This window comes from Ambystoma mexicanum, chromosome 11 (assembly GCF_040938575.1).
Source record: "Ambystoma mexicanum isolate Mex_15411 chromosome 11, UKY_AmexF1_1, whole genome shotgun sequence".
NCBI classification, from domain to species: domain Eukaryota; kingdom Metazoa; phylum Chordata; class Amphibia; order Caudata; family Ambystomatidae; genus Ambystoma; species Ambystoma mexicanum.
Window position 1 is genome coordinate 747302496 of NC_090934.1, and position 27870 is coordinate 747330365.

General features: G+C 50.0%; 1 protein-coding gene across 2 annotated transcripts in view; it reads left to right on the forward strand.

Annotated features, from left to right (window-relative positions):
• GALNT18 (polypeptide N-acetylgalactosaminyltransferase 18) overlaps positions 1–27870 on the forward strand; it is a 2649737-nt gene that overhangs the window by 2486808 nt on the left and 135059 nt on the right. For both annotated transcript variants that reach the window (XM_069623645.1, XM_069623646.1), the window contains one exon: positions 10509–10673. In XM_069623645.1, coding sequence (XP_069479746.1) covers positions 10509–10673 — 165 coding nt within the window. The remainder of the gene's footprint in view (positions 1–10508; positions 10674–27870) is intronic.

Sequence of the window (27870 nt, forward strand, 5' to 3'; positions counted from 1 at the left end):
ATGAGGGAGACACAGGGTATGAGCGGGGGGTGGGGAGGAACACGAAGGAGACACAGGGCATGAGCGGGGGGATACAGGGCACACACGGGACATGAGCGGGGTGGGGGGAAAGGATAGAGACAAGAGGCATGAGTGGGGGGTGGGGGGAACACGAGGGAGACACGGGGCATGAGCAGGGTGGTGGGGGTAACACAAGGGAAACACGGGGCATGAACAGGGGGTGGGGAGAACGGGAGACAGACACGGCGCATGAGCGGGTGGGTGGGGGGTTACAGGAGACAGACACGGGGCATGAGCGGAGCCGTGGGGGGCAACAGGAGGGAGACACGGGGCATGAGCGCGGAGTGGGGGGTACAGGAGACAGACACGGGGCATGGGTGAGGGCAACAGGAGACAGACACGGGGCATGAGCGGGGGATGGGGGAACAGGAGACAGATATGGGGCATGAGCGGGGGTGAGGAGAACAGAAGCCAGACACGGGGCATGAGCAGGGGGGTGGGGGGTTACAGGAGACAGACACGGGGCATGAGCGGAGCGGTGGGGGACAACAGGAGGGAGACACGGGGCATGAGCGCGGAGTGGGTGGTACAGGAGACAGACACGGGGCATGGGTGAGGGCAACAGGAGACAGACACGGGGCATGAGCGGGGGGTGGAGGGAACAGGAGACAGAGCCGGGCATGAGCGGGGGGTGGGGCAACAGAAGACAGACACAGGGCATGAGCGGGGGGTGGGGGGCAACAGGAGAGAGACACAGTGCATGAGCGGGGGGGTGGGGGGGGTACAGGAGACAGACACGGGGCATGAGCGGGGGGTGGGGGCAACAGGAGAGAGACACGGGGCATGAGCGGGGGTGGGGGCAACAGGAGAGAGACACGGGGCATGAGCGGGGGGGTGGGGGGAACAGGAGACAGACACAGGGCATGAGCGGGGGGTGGTGGGAACAACAGAGACATACACAGGGCATGAGCGGGGGGTGGGGGGCAATAGGAGAGAGACACGGGGCATGAGCGCGGGAGTGGGGGGTACAGGAGACAGACACGGGGCATGAGCAGGTGGTGGAGGGCAACAGGAGAGAGACACAGTGCATGAGCGGGGGGGTGGGGGGGTACAGGAGACAGACACGGGGCATGAGCGGGGGGTGGGGGCAACAGGAGAGAGACACGGGGCATGAGCGGGGGGTGGGGGCAACAGGAGAGAGACACGGGCATGAGCGGGTGGGTGGGGGGTTACAGGAGACAGACACGGGGCATGGGTGAGGGCAACAGGAGACAGACACGGGGCATGAGCGGGGGATCGGGGAACAGGAGACAGATATGGGGCATGAGCGGGGGTGGGGAGAACAGAAGACAGACACGGGGCATGAGCGGAGGGGTGGGGGGGTTACAGGAGACAGACACGGGGCATGAGCGGAGCGGTGGGGGGCAACAGGAGGGAGACACGGGGCATGAGCGCGCAGTGGGTGGTACAGGAGACAGACACGGGGCATGGGTGAGGGCAGCAGGAGACAGACACGGGGCATGAGAGGGGGGTGGAGGGAACAGGAGACAGAGCCGGGCATGAGCGGGGGTGGGGCAACAGAAGACAGACACAGGGCATGAGCGGGGGGTGGGGGGCAATAGGAGAGCGACACGGGGCATGAGCGCGGGAGTGGGGGGTACAGGAGACAGACACGGGGCATGAGCAGGTGGTGGGGGGCAACAGGAGAGAGACACAGTGCATGAGCGGGGGTGTGGGGGGGTACAGGAGACAGACACGGGGCATGAGCGGGGGGTGCGGGCAACAGGAGAGAGACACGGGGCATGAGCGGGGGTGGGGGCAACAGGAGAGAGACACGGGGCATGAGCGGGGGGGTGGGGGGAACAGGAGACAGACACGGGGCATGAGCGGGGGGTGGTGGGAACAACAGAGACAGACACAGGGCATGAGCGGGGGGTGGGGGGCAACAGGAGACAGACACGGGGCATGAGTGGGGGGTGGGGGGGCAACAGGAGACTGACACGGGGCATGAGAAGGGGGTGGGGGGCAACAGGAGACAGACACGGGGCATGAGAGGGGTGTGTGGAGCAACAGGAGACAGACACGGGGCATGAGCGGGGGGTGGGGGCAACAGGAGAGAGACACGGGGCATGAGCGGGGGTGGGGGCAACAGGAGAGAGACACGGGGCATGAGCGGGGGGGTGGGGGGAACAGGAGACAGACACAGGGCATGAGCGGGGGGTGGTGGGAACAACAGAGACATACACAGGGCATGAGCGGGGGGTGGGGGGCAATAGGAGAGAGACACGGGGCATGAGCGCGGGAGTGGGGGGTACAGGAGACAGACACGGGGCATGAGCAGGTGGTGGAGGGCAACAGGAGAGAGACACAGTGCATGAGCAGGGGGGTGGGGGGGTACAGGAGACAGACACGGGGCATGAGCGGGGGGTGGGGGCAACAGGAGAGAGACACGGGGCATGAGCGGGGGGTGGGGGCAACAGGAGAGAGACACGGGCATGAGCGGGTGGGTGGGGGGTTACAGGAGACAGACACGGGGCATGGGTGAGGGCAACAGGAGACAGACACGGGGCATGAGCGGGGGATCGGGGAACAGGAGACAGATATGGGGCATGAGCGGGGGTGGGGAGAACAGAAGACAGACACGGGGCATGAGCGGAGGGGTGGGGGGGTTACAGGAGACAGACACGGGGCATGAGCGGAGCGGTGGGGGGCAACAGGAGGGAGACACGGGGCATGAGCGCGCAGTGGGTGGTACAGGAGACAGACACGGGGCATGGGTGAGGGCAGCAGGAGACAGACACGGGGCATGAGAGGGGGGTGGAGGGAACAGGAGACAGAGCCGGGCATGAGCGGGGGTGGGGCAACAGAAGACAGACACAGGGCATGAGCGGGGGGTGGGGGGCAATAGGAGAGCGACACGGGGCATGAGCGCGGGAGTGGGGGGTACAGGAGACAGACACGGGGCATGAGCAGGTGGTGGGGGGCAACAGGAGAGAGACACAGTGCATGAGCGGGGGTGTGGGGGGGTACAGGAGACAGACACGGGGCATGAGCGGGGGGTGCGGGCAACAGGAGAGAGACACGGGGCATGAGCGGGGGTGGGGGCAACAGGAGAGAGACACGGGGCATGAGCGGGGGGGTGGGGGGAACAGGAGACAGACACGGGGCATGAGCGGGGGGTGGTGGGAACAACAGAGACAGACACAGGGCATGAGCGGGGGGTGGGGGGCAACAGGAGACAGACACGGGGCATGAGTGGGGGGTGGGGGGGCAACAGGAGACTGACACGGGGCATGAGAAGGGGGTGGGGGGCAACAGGAGACAGACACGGGGCATGAGAGGGGTGTGTGGAGCAACAGGAGACAGACACGGGGCATGAGCGGGGGTGGGGGCAACAGGAGAGAGACACGGGGCATGAGCGGGGGGGTGGGGGGAACAGGAGACAGACACAGGGCATGAGCGGGGGGTGGTGGGAACAACAGAGACATACACAGGGCATGAGCGGGGGGTGGGGGGCAATAGGAGAGAGACACGGAGCATGAGCGCGGGAGTGGGGGGTACAGGAGACAGACACGGGGCATGAGCAGGTGGTGGAGGGCAACAGGAGAGAGACACAGTGCATGAGCGGGGGGGTGGGGGGGTACAGGAGACAGACACGGGGCATGAGCGGGGGGTGGGGGCAACAGGAGAGAGACACGGGGCATGAGCGGGGGGTGGGGGCAACAGGAGAGAGACACGGGGCATGAGCGGGTGGGTGGGGGGTTACAGGAGACAGACACGGTGCATGGGTGAGGGCAACAGGAGACAGACACGGGGCATGAGCGGGGGATCGGGGAACAGGAGACAGATATGGGGCATGAGCGGGGGTGGGGAGAACAGAAGACAGACACGGGGCATGAGCAGAGGGGTGGGGGGGTTACAGGAGACAGACACGGGGCATGAGCGGAGCGATGGGGGGCAACAGGAGGGAGACACGGGGCATGAGCGCGCAGTGGGTGGTACAGGAGACAGACACGGGGCATGGGTGAGGGCAGCAGGAGACAGACACGGGGCATGAGAGGGGGGTGGAGGGAACAGGAGACAGAGCCGGGCATGAGCGGGGGTGGGGCAACAGAAGACAGACACAGGGCATGAGCGGGGGGTGGGGGGCAATAGGAGAGACACGGGGCATGAGCGCGGGAGTGGGGGGTACAGGAGACAGACACGGGGCATGAGCAGGTGGTGGGGGGCAACAGGAGAGAGACACAGTGCATGAGCGGGGGTGTGGGGGGGTACAGGAGACAGACACGGGGCATGAGCGGGGGGTGCGGGCAACAGGAGAGAGACACGGGGCATGAGCGGGGGGTGGGGGCAACAGGAGAGAGACACGGGGCATGAGCGGAGGGGTGGGGGGAACAGGAGACAGACACGGGGCATGAGCGGGGGGTGGTGGGAACAACAGAGACAGACACAGGGCATGAGCGGGGGGTGGGGGGCAACAGGAGACAGACACGGGGCATGAGTGGGGGGTGGGGGGGCAACAGGAGACTGACACGGGGCATGAGAAGGGGGTGGGGGGCAACAGGAGACAGACACAGGGCATGAGAGGGGGGTGTGGAGCAACAGGAGACAGACACGGGGCATGAGCGGGGGGTGGGGGGCAACAGGAGACAGACATGGTGCATGAGTGGGGGGTGGGGGGCAACAGGAGACAGACATGGTGCATGAGTGGGGGGTGGGGGGCAACAGGAGACAGACACGGGGCATGAGCGGGGGGTGAGAGGACCAGGAGACAGACACGGGGCATGAGCGGGGGGTGGGGAGAACAGGAGACAGACACGGGGCATGAGCGGGGGTGGGGGGCAACAAGAGAGAGACATGGGGCATGAGCGGGTGGGGAGAACAGGAGAAAGACACGGGGCATGAGCGGGGGGTGGGGGGCAACAGGAGACAGACACGGGGCATGAGCGGGGGAGTGGGGGGCAACAGGAAATTGACATAGGGCATGAGCGGGGGGTGGGGGGAACAGGACACAGACACGGGGCATGAGCGGGGGTGGGGAGAACAGGAGACAGACACGGGGCATGAGCGGGGGTGGGGGGCAACAAGAGAGAGACATGGGGCATGAGCGGGTGGGGAGAACAGGAGAAAGACACGGGGCATGAGCGGGGGGTGGGGGGCAACAGGAGACAGACACGGGGCATGAGCGGGGGAGTGGGGGGCAACAGGAAATTGACATAGGGCATGAGCGGGGGGTGAGGGCAGCAGGAGACAGACACGGGGCATGAGAGGGGGGTGGAGGGAACAGGAGACAGAGCCAGGCATGAGCGGGGGTGGGGCAACAGAAGACAGACACAGGGCATGAGCGGGGGGTGGGGGGCAATAGGAGAGCGACACGGGGCATGAGCGCGGGAGTGGGGGGTACAGGAGACAGACACGGGGCATGAGCAGGTGGTGGTGGGCAACAGGAGAGAGACACAGTGCATGAGCGGGGGTGTGGGGGGGTACAGGAGACAGACACGGGGCATGAGCGGGGGGTGCAGGCAACAGGAGAGAGACACGGGGCATGAGCGGGGGGTGGGGGCAACAGGAGAGAAACAAGGGGCATGAGCGGGGGGGTGGGGGGAACAGGAGACAGACACGGGGCATGAGCGGGGGGTGGTGGGAACAACAGAGACAGACACAGGGCATGAGCGGGGGGTGGGGGGCAACAGGAGACAGACACGGGGCATGAGTGGGGGGTGGGGGGGCAACAGGAGACTGACACGGGGCATGAGAAGGGGGTGGGGGGCAACAGGAGACAGACACGGGGCATGAGAGGGGTGTGTGGAGCAACAGGAGACAGACACGGGACATGAGCGGGGGTGGGGGCAACAGGAGAGAGACACGGGGCATGAGCGGGGGGGTGGGGGGAACAGGAGACAGACACAGGGCATGAGCGGGGGGTGGTGGGAACAACAGAGACATACACAGGGCATGAGCGGGGGGTGGGGGGCAATAGGAGAGAGACACGGGGCATGAGCGCGGGAGTGGGGGGTACAGGAGACAGACACGGGGCATGAGCAGGTGGTGGAGGGCAACAGGAGAGAGACACAGTGCATGAGCGGGGGGGTGGGGGGGTACAGGAGACAGACACGGGGCATGAGCGGGGGGTGGGGGCAACAGGAGAGAGACACGGGGCATGAGCGGGGGGTGGGGGCAACAGGAGAGAGACACGGGGCATGAGCGGGTGGGTGGGGGGTTACAGGAGACAGACACGGTGCATGGGTGAGGGCAACAGGAGACAGACACGGGGCATGAGCGGGGGATCGGGGAACAGGAGACAGATATGGGGCATGAGCGGGGGTGGGGAGAACAGAAGACAGACACGGGGCATGAGCGGAGGGGTGGGGGGGTTACAGGAGACAGACACGGGGCATGAGCGGAGCGGTGGGGGGCAACAGGAGGGAGACACGGGGCATGAGCGCGCAGTGGGTGGTACAGGAGACAGACACGGGGCATGGGTGAGGGCAGCAGGAGACAGACACGGGGCATGAGAGGGGGGTGGAGGGAACAGGAGACAGAGCCGGGCATGAGCGGGGGTGGGGCAACAGAAGACAGACACAGGGCATGAGCGGGGGGTGGGGGGCAATAGGAGAGACACGGGGCATGAGCGCGGGAGTGGGGGGTACATGAGACAGACACGGGGCATGAGCAGGTGGTGGGGGGCAACAGGAGAGAGACACAGTGCATGAGCGGGGGTGTGGGGGGGTACAGGAGACAGACACGGGGCATGAGCGGGGGGTGCGGGCAACAGGAGAGAGACACGGGGCATGAGCGGGGGGTGGGGGCAACAGGAGAGAGACACGGGGCATGAGCGGAGGGGTGGGGGGAACAGGAGACAGACACGGGGCATGAGCGGGGGGTGGTGGGAACAACAGAGACAGACACAGGGCATGAGCGGGGGGTGGGGGGCAACAGGAGACAGACACGGGGCATGAGTGGGGGGTGGGGGGGCAACAGGAGACTGACACGGGGCATGAGAAGGGGGTGGGGGGCAACAGGAGACAGACACGGGGCATGAGAGGGGGGTGTGGAGCAACAGGAGACAGACACGGGGCATGAGCGGGGGGTGGGGGGCAACAGGAGACAGACATGGTGCATGAGTGGGGGGTGGGGGGCAACAGGAGACAGACATGGTGCATGAGTGGGGGGTGGGGGGCAACAGGAGACAGACACGGGGCATGAGCGGGGGGTGAGAGGACCAGGAGACAGACACGGGGCATGAGCGGGGGGTGGGGAGAACAGGAGACAGACACGGGGCATGAGCGGGGGTGGGGGGCAACAAGAGAGAGACATGGGGCATGAGCGGGTGGGGAGAACAGGAGAAAGACACGGGGCATGAGCGGGGGGTGGGGGGCAACAGGAGACAGACACGGGGCATGAGCGGGGGAGTGGGGGGCAACAGGAAATTGACATAGGGCATGAGCGGGGGGTGGGGGGAACAGGACACAGACACGGGGCATGAGCGGGGGTGGGGAGAACAGGAGACAGACACAGGGCATGAGCGGAGGTGTGGGGGGCAACAGGAGACAGATACGGCACATGAGGGGAACAGGAGACAGATACGGGGCATGAGCAGGGGGTGGGGAGAACAGGAGACAGACACGGGGCATGAGCGGGGGGAACAGAAGACAGACACGGGGCATGAGCGGGGGTGGGGGGAAGGGGAGAGAGACACACGGGGCATGAGCGGGGGTGGGGGGAGGGAGAGAGACACACGGGGCATGAGCGGGGGTGGGGGGAGGGAGAGAGACACACAGGGCATGAGCGGGGGGTGGGCGGGAGGGAGAGAGACACACGGGGCATGAGCGGGGGGTGGGCGGGAGGGAGAGAGACACACGGGGCATGAGCGGGGGTGGGCGGGAGGGAGAGAGACACACGGGGCATGAGCGGGGGGTGGGCGGCAGGGAGTGAGACACACGGGGCATGAGCAGGGGGTGGGCGGGAGGGAGAGAGACACATGGGGCATGAGCGGGGGTGGGGGGAGGGAGAGAGACACACGGGGCATGAGCGGGGATGGGGGGAAGGGGAGAGACACACGGGGCATGAGCAGGGGGGGAGGGAGAGAGACACACGGGGCATGAGCGGGGGATGGGAGGAGGGAGAGAGACACACGCGGCATGAGCGGGGTGTGGGGGGGAGAGAGACACACGGGGCATGAGCAGGGGGTGGGGGGAGGGAGAGAGACACACGGGGCATAAGCGGGGGTGGGGGGGAGGGAGAGAGACACACGAGGCATGAGCGGGGGGTGAGGAAGGGGAGAGACACGGGGCATGAGCGGGGGTGAGGGGAGGCATGAGCGGGGGGTGGGCAGAAGGGGGAGAGACACACGGGGCATGAGCGGGGATGGGAGGGGGAAAGACACATGGGGCAAGAGCGGGGGTGGGCGGTGGGGGGATAGACACACGGGGCATGAGCGGGGGATGGGGGGAAGGGGAGAGAGACATGGGGCATGAGCGGGGGGTGGGCGGGAAGGGGAGAGACACACAGGGCATGAGCAGGGGTGGGGGGAGGTCGAGAGACACACGGGGCATGAGCGGGGGTGGGGGGTAGGCAGAGAGACACACAGGGCATGAGCGGGGGGTGGGGGGAAGGGGAGAGAGATACACGGGGCATGAGCGGGGGGTGGGGGGAGGGAGAGAGACACACGGGGCATGATCGGGGGTGGGGGAGAGGGAGAGAGGCACACGGGGCATGAGCGGGGGGTTGGGGGGAAGGGGAGAGAGACACACGGGGCATGAGCAGGGGGTGGGGGGAGGGAGAGAGACACACAGGGCATGAGCGGGGGTGGGGGAGAGGGAGAGAGACACATGGCGTTCGTGTGCAGGCGGCAGATCCCGCTTCTCGGTCTTCCGCTGGCCACCATGTGCCGATGGCGTGAGCTGGGGGCTGGAGGAACAGGGGAGACACGGAGCATGAGTGGGGGTGGGGGAGACAAGAAGGACACACGGGGCTTGAGCGGGGGTGGGAGGAACAGGAGACAGACATAAGACTTACTGTGCAGGCGGCGAGGAACAAAGATGGCGGGCGTCTCTGAAGCCAGACGCACTGCACGCTTTCACCGCATCCAATGAGAGAGAACGTCAGATGTCCGCGGACATCACGCAAGCTACTTGCCCAATCACCGTCCTGTCCGCGGAGCGAACGGGGAAGTGTGTCTGCGAAGCGAACACAGATATCACTATTTTTTTTCATTTACATTTTTGTAATTTTTTTAAAAACTACTGGACGGATTTACACCAAATAAAGCAAAGTACGCTTTCGGGAGCAGGCCGCCACTCCTACCGCAAATTTGGTTTAAATCCATCCAGCGGTTTGGGCTGTAGGCGTGAGCAATGTTTTTTCCCATAAGTCTATGGGAAAAAAAAGGTTTTGGGACCCCCCTATAACTTTGCCCCCCCTGGACGAATCCTCACCAAACTTTGCAAAAAAAAGTATTTAATTCAGAGTGTCCCACATACTTTTTTTGCAAAGTTTGGTGAGGATTCGTCCAGGGGGAGCGAAGTTATAAGCCGCCCAAAAAGTGCTCTTCCTATGCAAACACCAACTTAACCATAACTACATGGCCACTGCTGTGGCCATGTAATTCGTATGTATGTACAATGAACTTCGAACTCACCTAGCAAATATTCCAGCAATTTGTAGACTCTTTCTAGGGACTAATAAGGTTATTAAATGACGTATGTTTATTGTATTTTGAATATTATTTGACATTTGATTTTATACATCTTCATATTAGATTTAATGTGTTATTTATCTCGCTTGCCTATTTGCTCCCCAAGAAATGCTAAAAAAAACCTTTACCAGCAGTGCATCTTTTCCACATTCATACAGCAAACACCTGCATGCGAATCGAAAGGAATGATTCCTTGTGATGGTCTGATACTAATTTACACATGCCTAACTTTCACATATGTGCTTGATTTAAATCGAAATGTACTCAAATCCCTAATTGTAGAATAGGTAGAGAACAGTGTGTGCATTGCTTTTTGGATTATTTGTAACTGAATATCTGCAAACTTATTTTTCTGGGTACGAGCTATACTTAGACCACAAAAACCCTTTGTCAATCGGGTTGAATGAGTGCACCCAGGTTTTGTAATGTATACTTAAAACAGCACTGTAGTTAAAACATTAGAAGTTATTAAGACATGGAGGCTACTATGCATTTAAAACCGATTAGTGAAATAATAATCACTTGTTGTATTTGATCTGACATGTTAAGATATGTAATTGATATAATTCAATGCCGTTGCCTGCAAACACTATCATCTCCATTTGAATGTGTTGTTTTGTAGGTATCTGAATGTGGGTTTTTGTTTTCTGTCTTTGTTGTGGGGATGTACTATGCGTATGCCAAATAAATCCGGGACCCAATTGAGAGAGATGACAAAAGCAGGCTGTTTCCTTTCATTAATGCTATTGACTTGCGCAGCACCAACCTCTTCCCTAACGCCACCTCCTTGTTGCTCTGTTTAATCTTGCAGAATGTTTACTACACGAGTAACCAGCAGATCCATGTGGGTGTTCTCAGCCCCACCATTGACGATGATGACAATAGATGCTTGGTAGATGTCAACAGCCGTCCCAGGCTGATCGAATGCAACTACGCCAAAGCCAAGAGAATGAAGCTCTACTGGCAGTTTGTTCAGGTACGAAAATATTGAGAAACCAGCAGTTAGTTTTGTAAAATGGAGTGCTATATCTCAGGAGAAACAACAACCTCGACATGACGTATTTAATGTTCTTGTTAAGCGCTTCCATGTTACCATGGGTTCTATGTGTTTGAAAAGACTTTCGGTTGAACGCCTGCAGTGTGGTTAAGCACTTTTGGTCCACCGACATTTGACATTTTTTTTTGTTTTGTTACGGGAGCCCTGGCATGCGTTCACCTACTCCCATGCCCTCCTACTCCACTACCCCTACATACACACATACATATTGTACATGTAATTGGTCAATTCGACAAAGGTACATGACCAAACTGTCGACATGCACAAGAAAAATGGCAAACTGTCACTATGGAACAATTTGGGGTTTTGTCTCAGGCGCAAGTATGAAGCGGACATTGAATCATGCCCAGTGGTTGGTTTTGCTATTGCATTGGCTGTTTCACAGTGGTTTATGACATCTAATTGCAAGCCAACTCATCCAATTTCCACCCAATCAAACACATTTCTTTGAAAGTCAAGACAATGAAATGGCCTTTTCACGTCCTTTCACCTTAAGCCATCTCACTGAATTTTCTTTTTTTTCTTTTTTCCTTTTAACATTATGTTCCGCCCTTCTCTGTTGCTAAACAGAGGGACATTCACTGAAGTCCCCTGTGAGCAATTGCCATCTGGCACAGCTGTAGAAGCCCTGGCTTTTTTGATTCACTTGTAATTATTAAAATGATGATGGCGCGGAGTCCGGCACTGAGTCCCAGTCTGCCCAGTACTCTGTTTGTTTGTTCCGCTGAGGAGCTGCAGCTACACGGCGTGGACCTGACCTGTCCTGTTTTTGTTTCTATTCTCGAGTTTTACATGAACTCTTTTCCCTCGTGGAGCACAGCGCGGAGTCCGGCACTGGGTCCCAGTCTGCCCAGTCCACGTTGGGCCGCGGCGACCCATGGCGGATTCATCCAAGACTGGCCCCAAACACGGCACAAAACACTTCAACAGCGCCGTATGATCAACTCTTGGATGGCCGCCAAACAGCCAGGAGCAAGTCACAGCAAGGTAAGCAAATTAAGTGTTACCTTGCCATTGAAGATTTCTGCTGCTTCATGTCTGGATTTTCCGACAGCTTCTATGCCGCTCTCCCTGCAAGTGCCTGTGTCAAGTTCTCATGTCGGTGAGCTTGCACAAACTATTGATACTTAGATTTTTGATGAGCCTGCTCTAGCAATACAGCCTCCAATCATGCTCCTCTCTCTAACTAATCTTGAACCGGCTCCAAGTCCAACGCATGGAGAGCGAAAGCTCATGGCTAGTGTTGATACTTCGGATCTTTATTTTTCTTTGGCCTACATCACTGATGCAGATTTAATGGTTATCCCAAATACTGACCCCTTGCTCAGTTCAAGCAACCAAAACAGCTTAACACGCTTCAGCAGCACTTCCCCTCCAGATCTTGAGGGGCCTTTTCAAGCTGTTCTCTCAGTGAGCCCTCGTGTTGGAAATACAATTTCGACAGGTTCGCCCCATATAGGGCTCAATGGAGATCTTGAGCTTCTGGTGAAGCCATTTGCAATTCCCATAGCAACGCCTCGGAGACCGTCAATTTCTATCCCCACTTCTCCTTTAATGTCATCTATGCTAGCCTTGACTGAGACTCAACTTGGAAACTCTGCACAAAGGAGCCCAGTAATATAGGATCAATCGATTGTTCGATCTCAGGTGATTTAACCCAGAGCGAACAAGAAGTCCCCTCTAAAAAAATCCCATCACTGCTCACAGAGGACGCTATTGCTGCTGACTCTTCACCTGTGCAATTAATTGACGGCTGCCCGTCCCTAAGCGTCCCTGTTTGCGCTTTACCTTCATCTTCTATTTTGCCTCAAAACGTCTGCAAATCGTGTCCTCTCGAGAAGACAACACAGACTAGCATCCTCTCGTCAAGCCTGGATGCCAATCATGCGCGTCATGCCCCGGACCAAATGTTCTGTGGCGCGATCGCCCTCAGTACCAAATTCTGCTTGTTCTAATCTCAAAAAAGCTTTTTTTCCAACTCCAGCAAAAACGCTCCGGTTGTTATCGCCTTGCAAACATTCAGAATCCTCAAAGGCCAATACAAGCACGCATATGATGAGTGCCCGCAAAGGTGCCACTAGAAGCCCTGTGTCTCCTCACATTCAAGGACAAATGGATGTGATACAACCTTTAAACGAAGACGCTTCTATTCTTTTTGCTGCGGATGATGAACACTCATCTAATCCAACTGTAAGGTCCAGCCTACCTGCTGCTGCCTCTACACAAATTCACAACAACGTCCTGGCTGCCTCTTTTTTAGCCATGATTCCATTTGTGAAACTTTAAGAATCGTTAAACGAAGCGATTCGTGATCAAGGAGCAATGTTGATAAACCTGACCACCAAAATGGATCAAATCAATACTTTTCTTAAACAACAAATTCATCCTGAAGCCGATTTAACAATTCAATGGCAGCTGCAGTTGTGCGATTTGGCTGCACGCCATCACTTGCAAAATGACAGTTTAGCTGAAGGTCTGTTAGATGCAGTTAAATGGATGCACCACAACACCAGATCCTTGTCTACTACAAATCCATGCAAGACTGCAAGAAATGCAGATTCAGGTGACTCTGATTCACCTCTGTGTGCCTCCATTCTAAGTTCAAACACAAATTTGCACGTACCTGTGGTTAATTCCAATGTGGGTGAGACTACTTTTCATCCTGCTACTGTCGACTCCACTTCGGCCTCCGGTGTTCCGCCGAAATCGACCATGTTTATGCAGATGACAAAAAGTGCAGATTTAACAACTTCTTCAGCTTTAAATGGAAACAACGACGCAAGACTGGTTGTAGATGCGATCTGTCCTGACATTCAAGCTCAATTACAGGTTCCGACTGATATTTTTTGTCATTTGGCATCTTTACTGGTGCCGCAAAGCCTGCGATCGCCACAGTGACTGTAAAATCTGTTGTATCTGCAAAGGCAACTGCGGGTAATCACTGTTCTATAAAACCAACTAATAAAACTATGATGTCTGGCCATCAAAATGCTAAGAAATTCATTAGGAATCTTTCTTCGCCCCCTAAACTCAGTCTGTTTAATCGCGACAGTAGCATAAAATCTATAATTCCTGCCCAGGTTGCCAAGGTCACTTCAACGTCTTTCACCTGCAAAGGCAAGTCAAAACCCTCACACAAACGGAGACGAATAATTTCTGAGGAGGAATCATCTGTCTCAATATCACCATCATCTTCAATCAACTTAGGTGATTTGTCCACCTTTTTGCTTCATGCTGAAACATCAGGTGTCAATAATGCATCCATAGACCTTAGCGATCATGATCCAGCTCAGTGAATTTCGAATATCCAGTTGCCAAACATCGCAACAAAACAACTTTCAAAGCGGTCACCCACCCGGGCTATTGGAAACAAAGCTGGGATTGCTGATTGCGATTCAAATTTGCCAGCTGGTCCAAGCTTAAACCCAAAATGTACTACTAACCAACGTAATCAGTGTGTACATTTTAAAATGAGGGTTCATCAGAACAAATTTAGTAATAATCTATCTCACACTTTCAAACTACGTCTGCAAAACATCCAAGCTGACGACAATTATGTCAATTTAAATCAAACAAATGTCTTGAGGTTATTCAAGCGTGTGCCTTCGCTTCGTACCATCAATTCTGATGATATAAAGATTGTCGAATATGCCACTGAAAGGTCAGCCGATCAATTGCTTCTACACATCGTATCTGCTGGAGTTCACAGCACGATATTAAAGGCTGTTGATGATTTACTTTTTTCGGCTTTGAAATCATGATTGAACCAGTCTGTGAGAGTTTGCGAACATCAAATCATTCCGCAGATGCAAAACAAATGCAATCAGTGCAGGTTAATTCATCGCTCCTGTGGAAAACATTGAGCTGCTCTCACAAGCCATCTGAAGAACAGAGAAATCAAGACCCCCTATCATCAAAAAAATCAAACTCTAATGGGCGATGGGCTCAACAGTAGCCATGAATAGAGGTGTGGGAATGTTTTTTTCTCCGTCGATATTTCAACGCGAAAACTCATCATTTTTTTAATTATTATTTTTGGGGGGTTCCCCTCAACCCCCATCCCCTTTAATTATTTAACTATCCCCGAACACCCACACCACATCTATATCTTTTTTTTAAAATCCCCTACAAAATTCAATGAGTTTTCACTTTGAAATGACAACGTTGAAAAACCCAGCTTATCCTGGAACACTTGTGGTTTCAAACATTTATTCAATGATTTTGAGGCCTCTCTTGATAATGTATTTGTAATCTGTTTCCAGGAAACATGGCTACGTGATGCCTCGATGCGTGATGACTTTACATCTTTGCTCAACCCAGCAGAAAAAAATACCAAAAGGTCGAACACATTAAGGCTTACTAACAATGGTAAGAATCAACCAAAGGTGGTCAGCTCCAGTTTCAGTAAATCCCAACCCATTTGACCAAGGCACAATCATCCATACAAAAGATGATGTAATCCAATGTCGGAAACATCTCCTGATTATAAACGGGTATTGGAATTCCACGAAAATCAGTACCAAGAAATTTGTCAATGCAATCACACAACTAATTGACCAGGCCACATTAGCCTATAACAACTTATCAGTTATTTGTTGTGGAGATCTAAATTGCTCTTGGTTCCAGTCCGACCACAATTTTCAGTTTTATAGGCGTATACCTGACAATGCAGTCTCTGCCAGAGGCCGGATCGGGGCTAGAGCCATGTCTATGCGTAATTGCACGATGCTAAATGGCAACGTTAAAGGCGATGTCCCAGCACATCCTACGTGGCATCGAGACGCGAGCCATAGCATTCTTGATTATATCTGGGTTTCCCGAAATATCGAATCTAAGGTCGTGGATCTTCAAATTCAAACGATGAAGTACAGTGACCACAATCTCCTGAGACTCTGTTGCCTGATGGAATGGGCACCTTTTGCCTCAACATATCAGGTGCCTGTTGAAATGAACACTGGTGGCAATCAGCTCAGAATAAATGCAAACCAGATTCAAAATCTTGGCGACAGGTTTGCAAACTCCTTTTCTACACATGTAGCCGACTATACAGCTCTGTTAACAGATCATATTATTCATCCAGATCTGTCTCGATAGAGAAGGCATTCCGATAAACATATATATAGTATTGTTATTCATGAGGCAAAAAAAGCATTGAGAAGAGACTTAAGGCTCTTAAAAAAATCTGCCTGGAAAGATGTGCACGAAGCAGTTTAGCAGAAGGAGACGTTACCGTAATTGGGCCAAATCACATGCAATCATTATTAATCAAGATCGTGCCGAATTAATGATGAAACTACTTGTGACAAAAAACACAAGTGAAATTTGGAAGATCCTGAATACGGGACACACAAAATGTTCCTCTGCAACTGCAAATACGATCTCAGGTGCCGACTGGGAAACACATTTTTCTACAGTCTTTATGAAGCCCCTTAAACCCTTAAAGAGCCCGTTGTGGTGATGAACTCGGCTGGCATTCCTTGGGCAGTGGAAATGTCGCTGGATGACATTGAACGAGCCATTAGTGGATTAAAAAACTCACGTGCCGCTGGGCCGGACTTGATCTCGAATGTGATGCTTAAAGAACATCTGAAAGTATGGACTCTCTTTATTGGAAAGATGTTTTCGAAAATTGCAGGATTAAAACAACTTCCTAAGTCATGGTCCATGGCAATTGTTGTTCCCATCCACAAGAAGGGCAATTGGGACGATCCCTCCAACTTTCACCCAATTGCCCTTCTTGACGCTACTGGTAAGATCTTTGGCTCGAATCTGCGACAGAAGCTTGTCTCTTGGGCCCAAGCGTCCTTGATTCCGGATGTACGTCAAACCGGTTTTACGAAAAGGTGTTGGTGTGGACACCAATTTTTTGATTCTTACCATCTTGAAACTTGAAGCAATGAAAGCAAACGGCCAACTTTATTTTGCCTTTATTGACATGAAGCAGGCCTTTGATAGTTTAAACCGGGGTATGCTATGGGCTAAATTGTCAAACTGGAAATGCCCGGCTGATTTTCGCGAACCCATCATGGCCCTTCATGCACATACCTCAATTTGTGTAAGACTTAATAACTGCGGCGAACTATCCGACCCTATACCAACCGCCAAAGGTGTCAAACAAGGGTGTCCTCTTGCCGCTGATTTGTTTAAACTTTTCTTGGCTGACCTGCCTAAACATCTTGATCAGGTCCAGTGTTTTCCACCAAAGGTAAACCATGTCCCAGTAAAATGTATCATCTATGCTGACGACCTGGTCCTGATGGATCGAACTCAAATCGGACTTCAGCGTTTACTTACGAGTTTACATGAGTACTTGGCCATCAACGATCTGAAGATAAATACATCGAAAACTAAAAATCTCACAATTGGCAGCTCGAGTAAAAAGAAGGATAAATCCTTTAAGTGGACAGTTGCGGGTGAAACCCTTAGTTCTGTTCCCTCTATAAGGTATCTAGGGATATACTTTAATAACTCAATCTGTGAACACCTCTAGGTTGCTGAACTAAAATCTAAGATGACGAAGCTTGCCCTCCAAGGTGCCAAGATCAACAAAAACTACGGCAAATTCTCTATGGTTCCTGTCATCGTCTTTGGTGCAGAGGCAGGCTGAAACATAAAAGAACAAGTTTGGCATTTGTTGGAGGGGCGGTTTTGGCGTCATGTCTTAAAAATGCCTCAATCCACATCTATGACAATCTTGAGACATGAATTGTCTCTCAATTCTCTTCATATCAGAGTTGTGTGGAAATCTATTACTGTAATGCGAAAAATGCTTCTTGATTTACCAACTCCTGCTTATCAGATTTTTACAAGCGAGTCTGATTCTACGCGTCCAAGTCTTCTAAATCTATGGATTCATCAGCTACTTGCATTTTTGACTGCCGCTGATATCAACAAACTTGAACTCCTAAATCGTCCACATTGCGCCTTGAATAAATTTGATTCCTGGGCATGGATAGTAAACCAAGAAAAACGAGCTAAGTTGCAATCTGCAATTTCCTTGGGTCTTGAGCAGAAAAAACTAAACGTGCAGCCTCGATACTTGCTCCATTGCCCTTCTCGTCATCATCGAGAACAATTTCTAAGATTTCGCACAAACACACTGAAAACAAAAGAAATTCTTTGGCAAAGACACGATAACGCAATAAAGGATGACCTTTGCCGCTTTTTTCATACGACCATCAAATCTTCAAAACATCTAATAATTGATTGTGAACAAACTCGCAATCAACGCTCTTTACATCTCTGGAAATTTGCACCTCTTGATGGTGACATGGCTGTGTGGTGGTCGGTGATTATTTCTGGGAACAATATCAAACTTATTTGTGTGATAGTAGACTATATGGACATGCTCTTGAAAATTGATCCTTAAATAAGTTTATGGCACTGATGCTGTGCTGATCTGGGATGTTTAGCAATGTAATCTAATGATCTAATTAGTTGTGTAGTGAAATGAGAAACCTTATTTTCTTGATATCTGGGTCACAAATGATTCATAGAGTATGCGAAAGTAAATTGAAACAAAAGTTTGAACCTTGTGTTTTAAACTGTAGTTCTTTTTCAATAAAAAATAAATAAAATACAATAAAATGATGATGGTAATCCCATCTCAAAAAGGGTGGCCAGCCAGTCAGATCCCCCTTTCATGAGCTGTATGCCAGAAGCATAACGTACTACTGTGCCCTGCTGCATCAACCTCCTGATCTGCAGCTCCTACTCTTCAGTGGCATGGAGCAGGTTCAGAGGTCACAGATGCCCTATTTGTCAGCAAAGTGAGAACCAAGTTACTCCAGTGACTGCTGCTGTCTCCCTAAAATGGCAACTTTGTAACCTCTCTCAGGGACTTCCAATCCTATCCAGTAATTATTGTCCAAGGGAGATGGGGCGTGCATGCACTTGCTCAGTGAGACTGCTAAAGGTTCAATAACAGCCATGCTAATCTTTTCTCTTCTATGCTCACTCTCTTGCCCTCTACTTTACTCCACCCACCAGTCTTTTGTCCCTCTGATCTTTTGCTCCTCCTAGTTCTCACATCACCCTTTGATTTTATCACTCCTCCCACACAAACGTCTTAACGCTTACCGCTATACCCCTCCCACTACTGCACTCCTCCTCCCACAACTATACTTCTACTTCCACTACTACTCTTTGCCTCCTACTACTACTCTTCTCCCACTATTGCACTCCTCTACCTACAACTACACTCTTCCTATGACTACCACACACCCTTTCCCACTATTACACTCCCTCTCCCACTACTACACCCACTCTCCCGCTACTACACTCTTCTTCCCACTGCTACAGTCTTGCTTCCACTACTAAAATCTTCCTCCCTCCACTACACTACTACTCCTAGTACTACACTCTCCTCCCACTTCACAAACACCATTCTTCTGTATCATTCACTACACTCTCACCATTTACACTAACTTTTCTACTCACTCTCCAGACAAACACACTCAAACTGCAGTAGCACTTTCACTCAGAAACTAATAGCTCACCTACTGCACAAGTCTCCTCCACAAGCCACTCCTTCATCTTTCTTTGTGATGGTCACTTGGTCCACCTCGATGTCCACTGATGACCTCACCCGAATCACCCACACTTCTTACTACCTGGACTTTATTTAAATGCCCTCCCCCTTCCAGGCATAGGCCATATATCACTATCCAATCTTTGCTCTTCTTTCCTCCCTGGGGTATGAATGTGCAGGAGAGAGGTTTCAAAATGGGGGTCAGCTCCACCCTCTGCCTCCGGGTGGGCTTGTTGCCTAACAGGTATGTGATCATACAAAAGGCAATGCTCCCATTTCTGAATGGTGTGCCCGTTCCGGGGATGCTTGGAGTAAGTTTCCTTGCAGAGAGTGAGTCCTCTCCCCTGCTAGTCTTGGTGACCCATGAGACCTTTGAGATGAGGTGTGGACCAGACAGTTCTCCTCAGTGACACCAAAAGTTCTTTTTGGCTGTGGCATAGATGTGTGTCTTTCCTTTCTCTTTCCCTGTGCTCGTTCCTCATGCATCAGTGTGCTTGGTATGACTCGATGGACTCTGCTTCTTTGTCTCTCCTTGGTGAACTGCTAGTCCCCTGTAGCATCACTTTGTCTGAAGTTGGTACTCATGCTGGTCTTTCTCCTGGTGGGGCTGCTTCATATGTTGCGGATATCCTACACATGTAGAGAGGACACTGGCAAGTATCTCTACAAGGAGGTAAGGCTGGAGCCAAGGGTCTGCATAAATACATTTCGGCATTTTGAGGGGATCAACTTTGAGTTTTCTCTTTATCTTGTTTACCTCTAGGTTTGGTCACCGCCTCCCCATAATTAAGAGGGTTGTTTTGCCCTGTATGACAAGGCAGTGTTACTAGTCTTGTCACATAACTAAAATCTGATATACATAATGGACCTTCATCAGGCTCACAGATCATGTGGCGTTACTTTCTGTGATGTAATTGAGGGGTCAAAGTTAATTTGATTTGGTTTTCACTAACTTTTGGATTCTAGTGGAATGACACCACTGATATACAAGGCTCCTTCTGATGTTAATAACCCATCTGTAAGTCGGTCCCTATTTCACGGTTTCCAATGACAATGCCATAAACTCTGCCTTTGTTAGTTTCTAAAATTTAAAATTCAAGCTCCAATTTAGTTCTGTAATATAGTTCTCATTGGGGAAGTACACAATACCGTTTTTCAAAAATGTACATGTTTGTTATTGGTGTCACAGAAAATTTGACGACATTGATAATTCGACTTGTAATGTGAGAGTCAGTGCTGTCATCTACATACAAGATCACATTGTTTTAATCACAACATTGAGATATGTCAAAAGTAAGTGCAAGCTTAAATCTGTAACACTGACTGTGGTTATTCTGTAATTATGGGTATTTTCTATGGTTATAGTGCATGCTTCCATGTAAATGTAGCATATGTCGACCCAGATGCTTGAAGCAATAAGTTCTTTTTTATGCATTATAAGAAATATCACACACCTATCAATCAGAAAGTTGCAGCAGAGGACATTACACTAATCAACTCGAAAAATACACATATGAAAAATGCACAAATATGTATCCATGAAACAAAAAGGCATGATAACAATAAAAATTGAGCATATTAGCAAACTCATTCCCACGCAACAATAGAGTCATGGCATGCTATGTCCTAATTAATCAAATGACAGAACAGTTTCTAAAGACTTACACATCTCCTAAAGCAGCCCCTGATCAGGGCAGCAAATGAGATTTCCCTGCAGTTACGACTCACAAATAAGAGCATTTGTCTCCGGGCATGACTTTAGTTATCAACAGTTTTGCATTTGCAGTTGCATTATATAAAATAATACAGCACTTTCTTTGTTAATTGAAAACACACCCATTAGTAAATACAAATGTGACTAGACATGTAGGTCTGACCACTCAATTTAAAGACGGCATGCACTCAGCCTTCTAAGTTCTGGTTGATTGGCCAAGGACTCTGTAGGAATACAAGTAAATGTCAAAATAACAAATGTAATAAGCACTTCCTCCAACTCTTCATTTCCCAGGTCACTTCCCCTGATGGCAGTTCAGTCTCCAGAGAAATCTTGAGATTAAGGAATACCCTCTTTTTTCCAGTCTCTCAGTCAGATTTGTTTTTATTTTCTTCTTGGATCTTGTGTGTGCTGTTTTCTTGATCAATTCCATTCTTTTCCTTTAGGATATTTGTCACACTTCTTTCAAGTTTCATCCATTGTTTGTTTTGGTGGTTTCAATCCACCTTTGAAAAAGAAAGCTCCTGGCTCTATCTCCGCTGAGTTCTTATTTTCATTTTGTTACCCTGAAAGAAATGAAGAGGTGTCACAAGGTGACAGCTTTTCAGCAAACTCAGGGGTATTTTCATGGAGTGTAAAATAAACCTCCTCTAAGGCTTTACATATGCTTCCTACCATATTCCCATTTTCTTCTTTTCCTTTGATATTTTGATTTGCAACATTTTCCTCCTGTCATGTCCACTCTGACCTTTTGTTCAGTTTCAACATTGTTTCTTGGAGCAGTCGAATTAGGGTTTTGCTTTTGGGATGTCACCATTTGAGAAATCTTTTCTCTGACATAATTGTCTCTTTGCGTGGAGTAATTCTCGTAATTCTGCTATCTGTTGTTGTACAGATTACTTCGCCTCAGCTCTCACTGAACCTGATATCTGTTATACTGGAATCTAGTAGGTGGAGTTAGAAAATTGTCTTGTTAATTGGTTCAAGGAGGAGGTGATTGTATTCTTTCCCTAGACACCGTCTGAATTGGATTCCCCATGGAACCTAATCCTGGATTCTTATTATCTCTTTCCGGTGGGGGAGTACATACATTTTTCGCGTATTCCCCCTCTTGCTCTTCTGAAGCTTCTGTCTGTAGCCTTCTGGCTACCTAGGTTTGGGCTAATGGATGTATCTACATTAGATATTTTTGTATGGCGGTTTTTCCCTGACACTTTTTTTATAATGTATTTATTTATTTATTTATTATTTTATAATGCGCAGGCCATGGAGCCGTAGGCTTAAGGGCGCAACAGGACACAACACAAAACAAAACACAAAAGCTCTGCAGGTTTGGACAGATTATGGGAGCAAAGTATGCAATGGACTTAATTCCTTAGGCAAATTCTTCAGTTTCCTTTTGAAGATAAATATTGACCCAATGCCTCTGAACTCCAGAGGAAGGTCATTCCAAGCCCTAGGGGCAGCCGTGTAAAATGCTCCCTTTGAAGTCTTCATGGTCCTACACCTGGGGATCATCAAATGATCCTGGTTGCTGGATCTCAGCAATCTTCCATGTATTTTGTTAGACAAAAGAGCCTGGAGATATACAGGCATTTTTCCCTGCCTACATTTCTGCGTTATAAGCAGCATTCGAAAAAAGGTCTAGATTAGACTGGTAACCAATGAAGAGCTTGTTTTACTGCGGACACATGGTCTCTACGAGAGAGTCCCATAACCAATCTTACAGCTACATTCTAGGAAACCTGCAGCCTATTGCAAATAGATGTATTAATGCCCACGAGAAGGCTGGAACAGTAGTCAATCTTAGCTCCAACAATCGCTCTCACGATTGTCTCTGCATTAGCTTGGGAGATGAGGGGTCTAAGATGAACCAACAGCTTGATGTAATAGGCAAAAAATGAAACCACACTATACACGAGACTTCATGGCGAGATGTTGGTCGAAAATGACCCCCAACGTTTTCACTTTCTTAAGGGGGGTTATTTTCGTGGCTCCTATGTGAAAGCAATCATATGCTGGTCCCAATTTGAGTGTCAAATTGGGTGAGTCAACCACCAACAACTCTGTTTTTTCTTTATTCAGCGCAATCTATTGTGGACCATCCAGATCTCAATCAGGATATAGATTTTATTGATCAGTGCCAGGTCATGATTCCCAGACAGGGGTTGACACACTATTGTTAGCATAATTTGTGAATAATACTCCCTCATGGGCTAGCATGGCAAAGAAAGGAGCTGTAAATATGTTGTATAAGCAATGTGAGGTACACAAACCCTGCAGTACCCCAAAAGTCATGTCAATGGGCATAGTTTCAGCTTCTCTGTAGAATACTTTGCTTTCTCGATTGCTAGAGAAAGGATGAGATCCATTGAGATGCTATAGGTGAAAAATGTGCGAGCTCCCCCAACCTGGTGAACATGATGGAGTGGTCGACCAGGTCGAAGGCTGCCGACAAATCCAGCAGCATCAGCAGAGATGCCTCATTTTTATCCATGCGGTCCAGAAGACTAGATTTTAGTTCTAGCAGAGCCGTCTCCGTTCCAAATTCAACACTGAATCCCGACTGATGGCCATTCAAAATAGGAAATGTCTTTATATGTTCAGCAATTTGCTTGTATACCACCTGGTCGAACATTTTCCGGAGAAAAGGGGCATTTGTGATTGGCCAGAAATTATTAGGTAGATCACTTGAGAGGCCTGGTTTTTGAGAATGGGTGTAACCCAAGCATTTTTCAAATCCTGAGGAACAACCCCCATTTCCAGGGACACATTAACACATGTACAGATAGATGCAAGCAATGTAGGTGGGCCAGTTTTTATGATCATAGCTGCAAAGGGATCATTTTTGCATTTTGTGACCTTTAGCTGTTCGATAATAAAGGCCAATTCTGCTATCGAGATGGTGGTAAAATTAAATAGGGCAATGGAGGGGCATCTATCAAAGACCCATCCAGGGTTTTCAGCATCTACTCCAGCTAGATTCCCTTTTTTAAGGCGATATCGGTTCTGATATTCTTTAACTGTCCTGCATGGCATTCTGTATCCCTTCACACCAGGCACTATCCTATACCACCAATCCTGGATCAGTGTGATTCGTGGAGTCTTATTCTTTAAGAATTTTGAATAGTTTCCTGGTATCCGACTGAGCATTCTCAATCCTATTATTGAAGAAGTTCTTTTTTGCCTCAATTATTGCTACTCTGTAGTTCTTAGCAGCAACCTTATATGCTGCCAAGACAGACTGGGTCGAATGAAGCTTTCAGTCATAAAATAGTTTAAGGGTTAATGTTTTTGATGTCTTTGGTTCTGAGGAAAACCATAAATTGCATTTAGAGCCTTCCTTAAGTGTTATTCGCTTTTGAGGTACTAATGTATTCGCAACTATTTACAAATTGAAAAGGATAGACCTTGACATCTTCTCAGGAGAGGCAGAGTCTGAGAGGGTGCCCAGAGAAGAAAGACGAGGTTCACTCCTTTCAACCACTATATTTTTAAGGTTTCTGGTCAGTACCCCTATCCTTTTTACATCCTTCACTTTCCTGGGCAAATCCGCTAATACAGTGAACTCCACAAAAAAGTGATCGGACCAGGGGCAGGGTGACACAGAGACATCATTCATCCTGACCTTGTGGCAAGCAACCCAGTCTAGGGTGCACCCTAGGCAGTGAGTGGGCGAATGAATCAGTTGATCAAATCTAACCTCTGTCAGAGCTGACTGCAATTCTTGCACAGCAGCATCATCTTCGTGCTCCAGCCACACATTAATATCTCCCATAATAAGAAAACTAGTGTTGGGTTTCACTAGGTGGAGATTATTTTATTCTGCCAATATTACAGGAGATAGGACAGGAGAAGTGACAGGTATGTGTTGGCAGGGCGCGCGACCGAGCGCCCTCTCCTGGGTTAGTACAAGTTCTGCTTTGGATTTTGCCATTGTTTTCTGCTTGTAGCTTGAATATGATTTGTCTTCCCACCACCAGGTATCCTGCAAAAATCATGCTCTCGAACCTCCCTTGTTTTGCTACTCCCCTCTCCCCCATGTTGGGTCCCTGCAGGTAGCACTCACATGGGTGCTTGTGGATACAGTAGTAAGGGGAGGAGTTGGCATCCGAGCGCCAAGATACTCCTCAGAATCAGGATAGAGACCCTGACAGAGTTTTTTCCATTTTTATTTTACTTCTCATTTTCCCACTCTGTGGTCCTTGGACCGCCCCTCAACCCTTGGTGTATCAGGTTTCCCTGGCATTGTTCGCAATAGAACTTAAAAGGACCTTGGAGAAACAAGAGTCTGACCCATTTTGCATCGATACTCACTTTATTGTTCAGAGAGGACATTAATGGTTAAGATTTGTGAGTGGTCATTGGTCTGAAACACATTGGGGACAGACCAACTAAGCAAAGGTTTTCCATGCACAGACACGCTGGCAATCCATTTTCAGTGTTTATTGTGCATTAGGCAAGAAAAGGAAAAGCATTGAAATGGGGTGGGGCCCTGCAGATGGATGTTTACCCTTTAATTGTGCACAGGACAATAATTGAAACGAAGCCAGCAAGAAAGAGGAGGTGGAAAGGACATGGGAGATGGGAAGGAGCCAGCAGTTGTGGGCTGGACACTGTACGTGAGGGGAAAAGGCAGCACAGTGGAAGTGCACCCCCTCTTTGCAGACTATGGAACATGCCAGTGAAAAACATTAGGGAAAGAAGGGGAAATGTAATAAATGGGCAATATTTTGAGCCCCAGGACAAACCAGAGACAGACCACTTCCCATTTCATAGTTTTTGTGCATGTTTTAATGCAACACACCCAGTTGTCTAGGCATATGATCTGCAGGTTGAGACAGCCTTCGCACATTGAACCTACATAACACATTGCCCTCCTTATGTTGCAATTTGTTTAAAATATTAAATGCTATAATTACTTGGAAAGATATGTTGTGAACACTTCGATCTGTTTACGGATAATAACTGGAACTGGATTTCTTGTTAATGTTTAACTAGTTCATTGAAGCTCGCAATAAAAGTTGCCTTAGAACTGGATGACGTGGACCTTTCCCTTCTTATCTCCGCCCAATTTACAGTGTTTGCATCTTTTGATAGCCAGCATCCTCTTGGACCTGCAGTTTGACTCGACACGCTCTAATCTTAGCACAATCTGTTGTGTGGTCTCTGCCTTCTAGCGAACAATTGGCTTGGTCCGGCCACCATAACCATGCTGCTTACGATCATATGGTCTCAAACTCATACAGTTCAGGTCCAATCATTCCATCATGTATGACAGTCTGCTTCTTATCAATTTCAACCATCTACCTATATGTATAGGGAAGTAAAAGAGTGTTATTTTCTTTCCTGTTTAAAGAGCAAACAAAAAGTAAGCCTGCTTTCACCTAAAGCGCTGTTTCAGGGGTGAAAGGAAAGGCTTGTTATCACGCTTTTATTCTCCTTCACTTTTCAAACTACATTATTTCTCACCCTGTTTTTCCAGAACCAAAAAAGCTGCGTCAGCATTGTGCTTCAGGCCAGGAGGGTAGAACACGACGTCCTAATCGAGGCTTCCTGCATAATTCATCATTAGTCTAAAATCTGATATTGGGGAGGTATATTAAACTTCTGAGATGGGTCAGTGCTTCTGCCCTTTCTCCCTAAATTGACAGGCCTCAGTATTTCATTTTCGCATTCACTGCTGGGAATATGTTTTTCTGCACACCCAGTTTTCATTTGAAAGAGCAGTGGTATTTTTCATTATCACGTTTGCAAAGAATGATGGACTATAATATTATAACTCATGCAGTATAATTAACTCATAATGACATTTTGTTAGCTCACTGTTGGCATATAGAACACACTTTTGTCTGACTGCAAAGGACATTGGAGAGCAGAGGCCAGGAAGTTGTAATCTGAGTCAGAAGCTAAGCTGCTTGTGCTGAGGACTTCTAGATAGAAATATGTTAGGGAACCCTATGTGGCCCTTACAAATGGTGTATAATGTATCTGGTTGATAGCATGTGGACATCTATCAGAATGCTAGAGGGAAAAATCCAATTGGTTCCAGTTGTATTTTGAAACTGGTTTTTGAACTGTTACGTTATTGTTTCATTTGATTAATATGTATTAGCTGTAGACAGTGAATCTATCAATCGCGGATCCTGATCAATCGCTCTCCTTCTCTCACACTGTCTCTGTCTGCACCTTATCTCTCTGTCTTTCTCTGTCTCTTTCTATTCGTTGTGACTGAGAGTCGCATTGTCAGGTGTGCATTTGCCGCAGCAGCCGCCTCAGGGCTGCTGCTGACAGCAGTTCAAGCAGAGTTAAAACAGATGTGCTATTTTTGCATAATCAGCTAATAAAAAGGATATGTGTTAAATGCAAAAAAGAGATAATTTACACTATTAGCACAAGTAAATATGTTTTTTTCCTGGCAATCACTTCCAAAGGATATTTTAATCATAATAAGAATGATAAACCTCTCTAAGTGAACAAAGCATGATACTAAAACAGAGAATACCTATATATTTGTTTCAGATATAAGGTCATCATTCCAAGATTCAAGAGGAACAGCCGGCTACATTCTCATTATGTTCTTTTAAAACCATGCTCTGATAAAGTGGAAGGTCAGGGACCACCAGTCAGGGTTCAGGCCTGCTTTGCATAAAATCAAAGAGCATTTTATGAACATCAAAAATGACTACAGATCTTTATATCTCACAAGTGTGTTAACCGCATATGCATATAAGCAAGCCTATGGCTAATTATCCAACCTATGTGTGTAATAGTATACTCAAAATGAATGGGCCCACTCAGTCCGCTTCGCAGACAGAATGACATATGGGTGGCCTGCTGATGGGCAAAGGGTGTGTAGGCCTAGCCCGTAG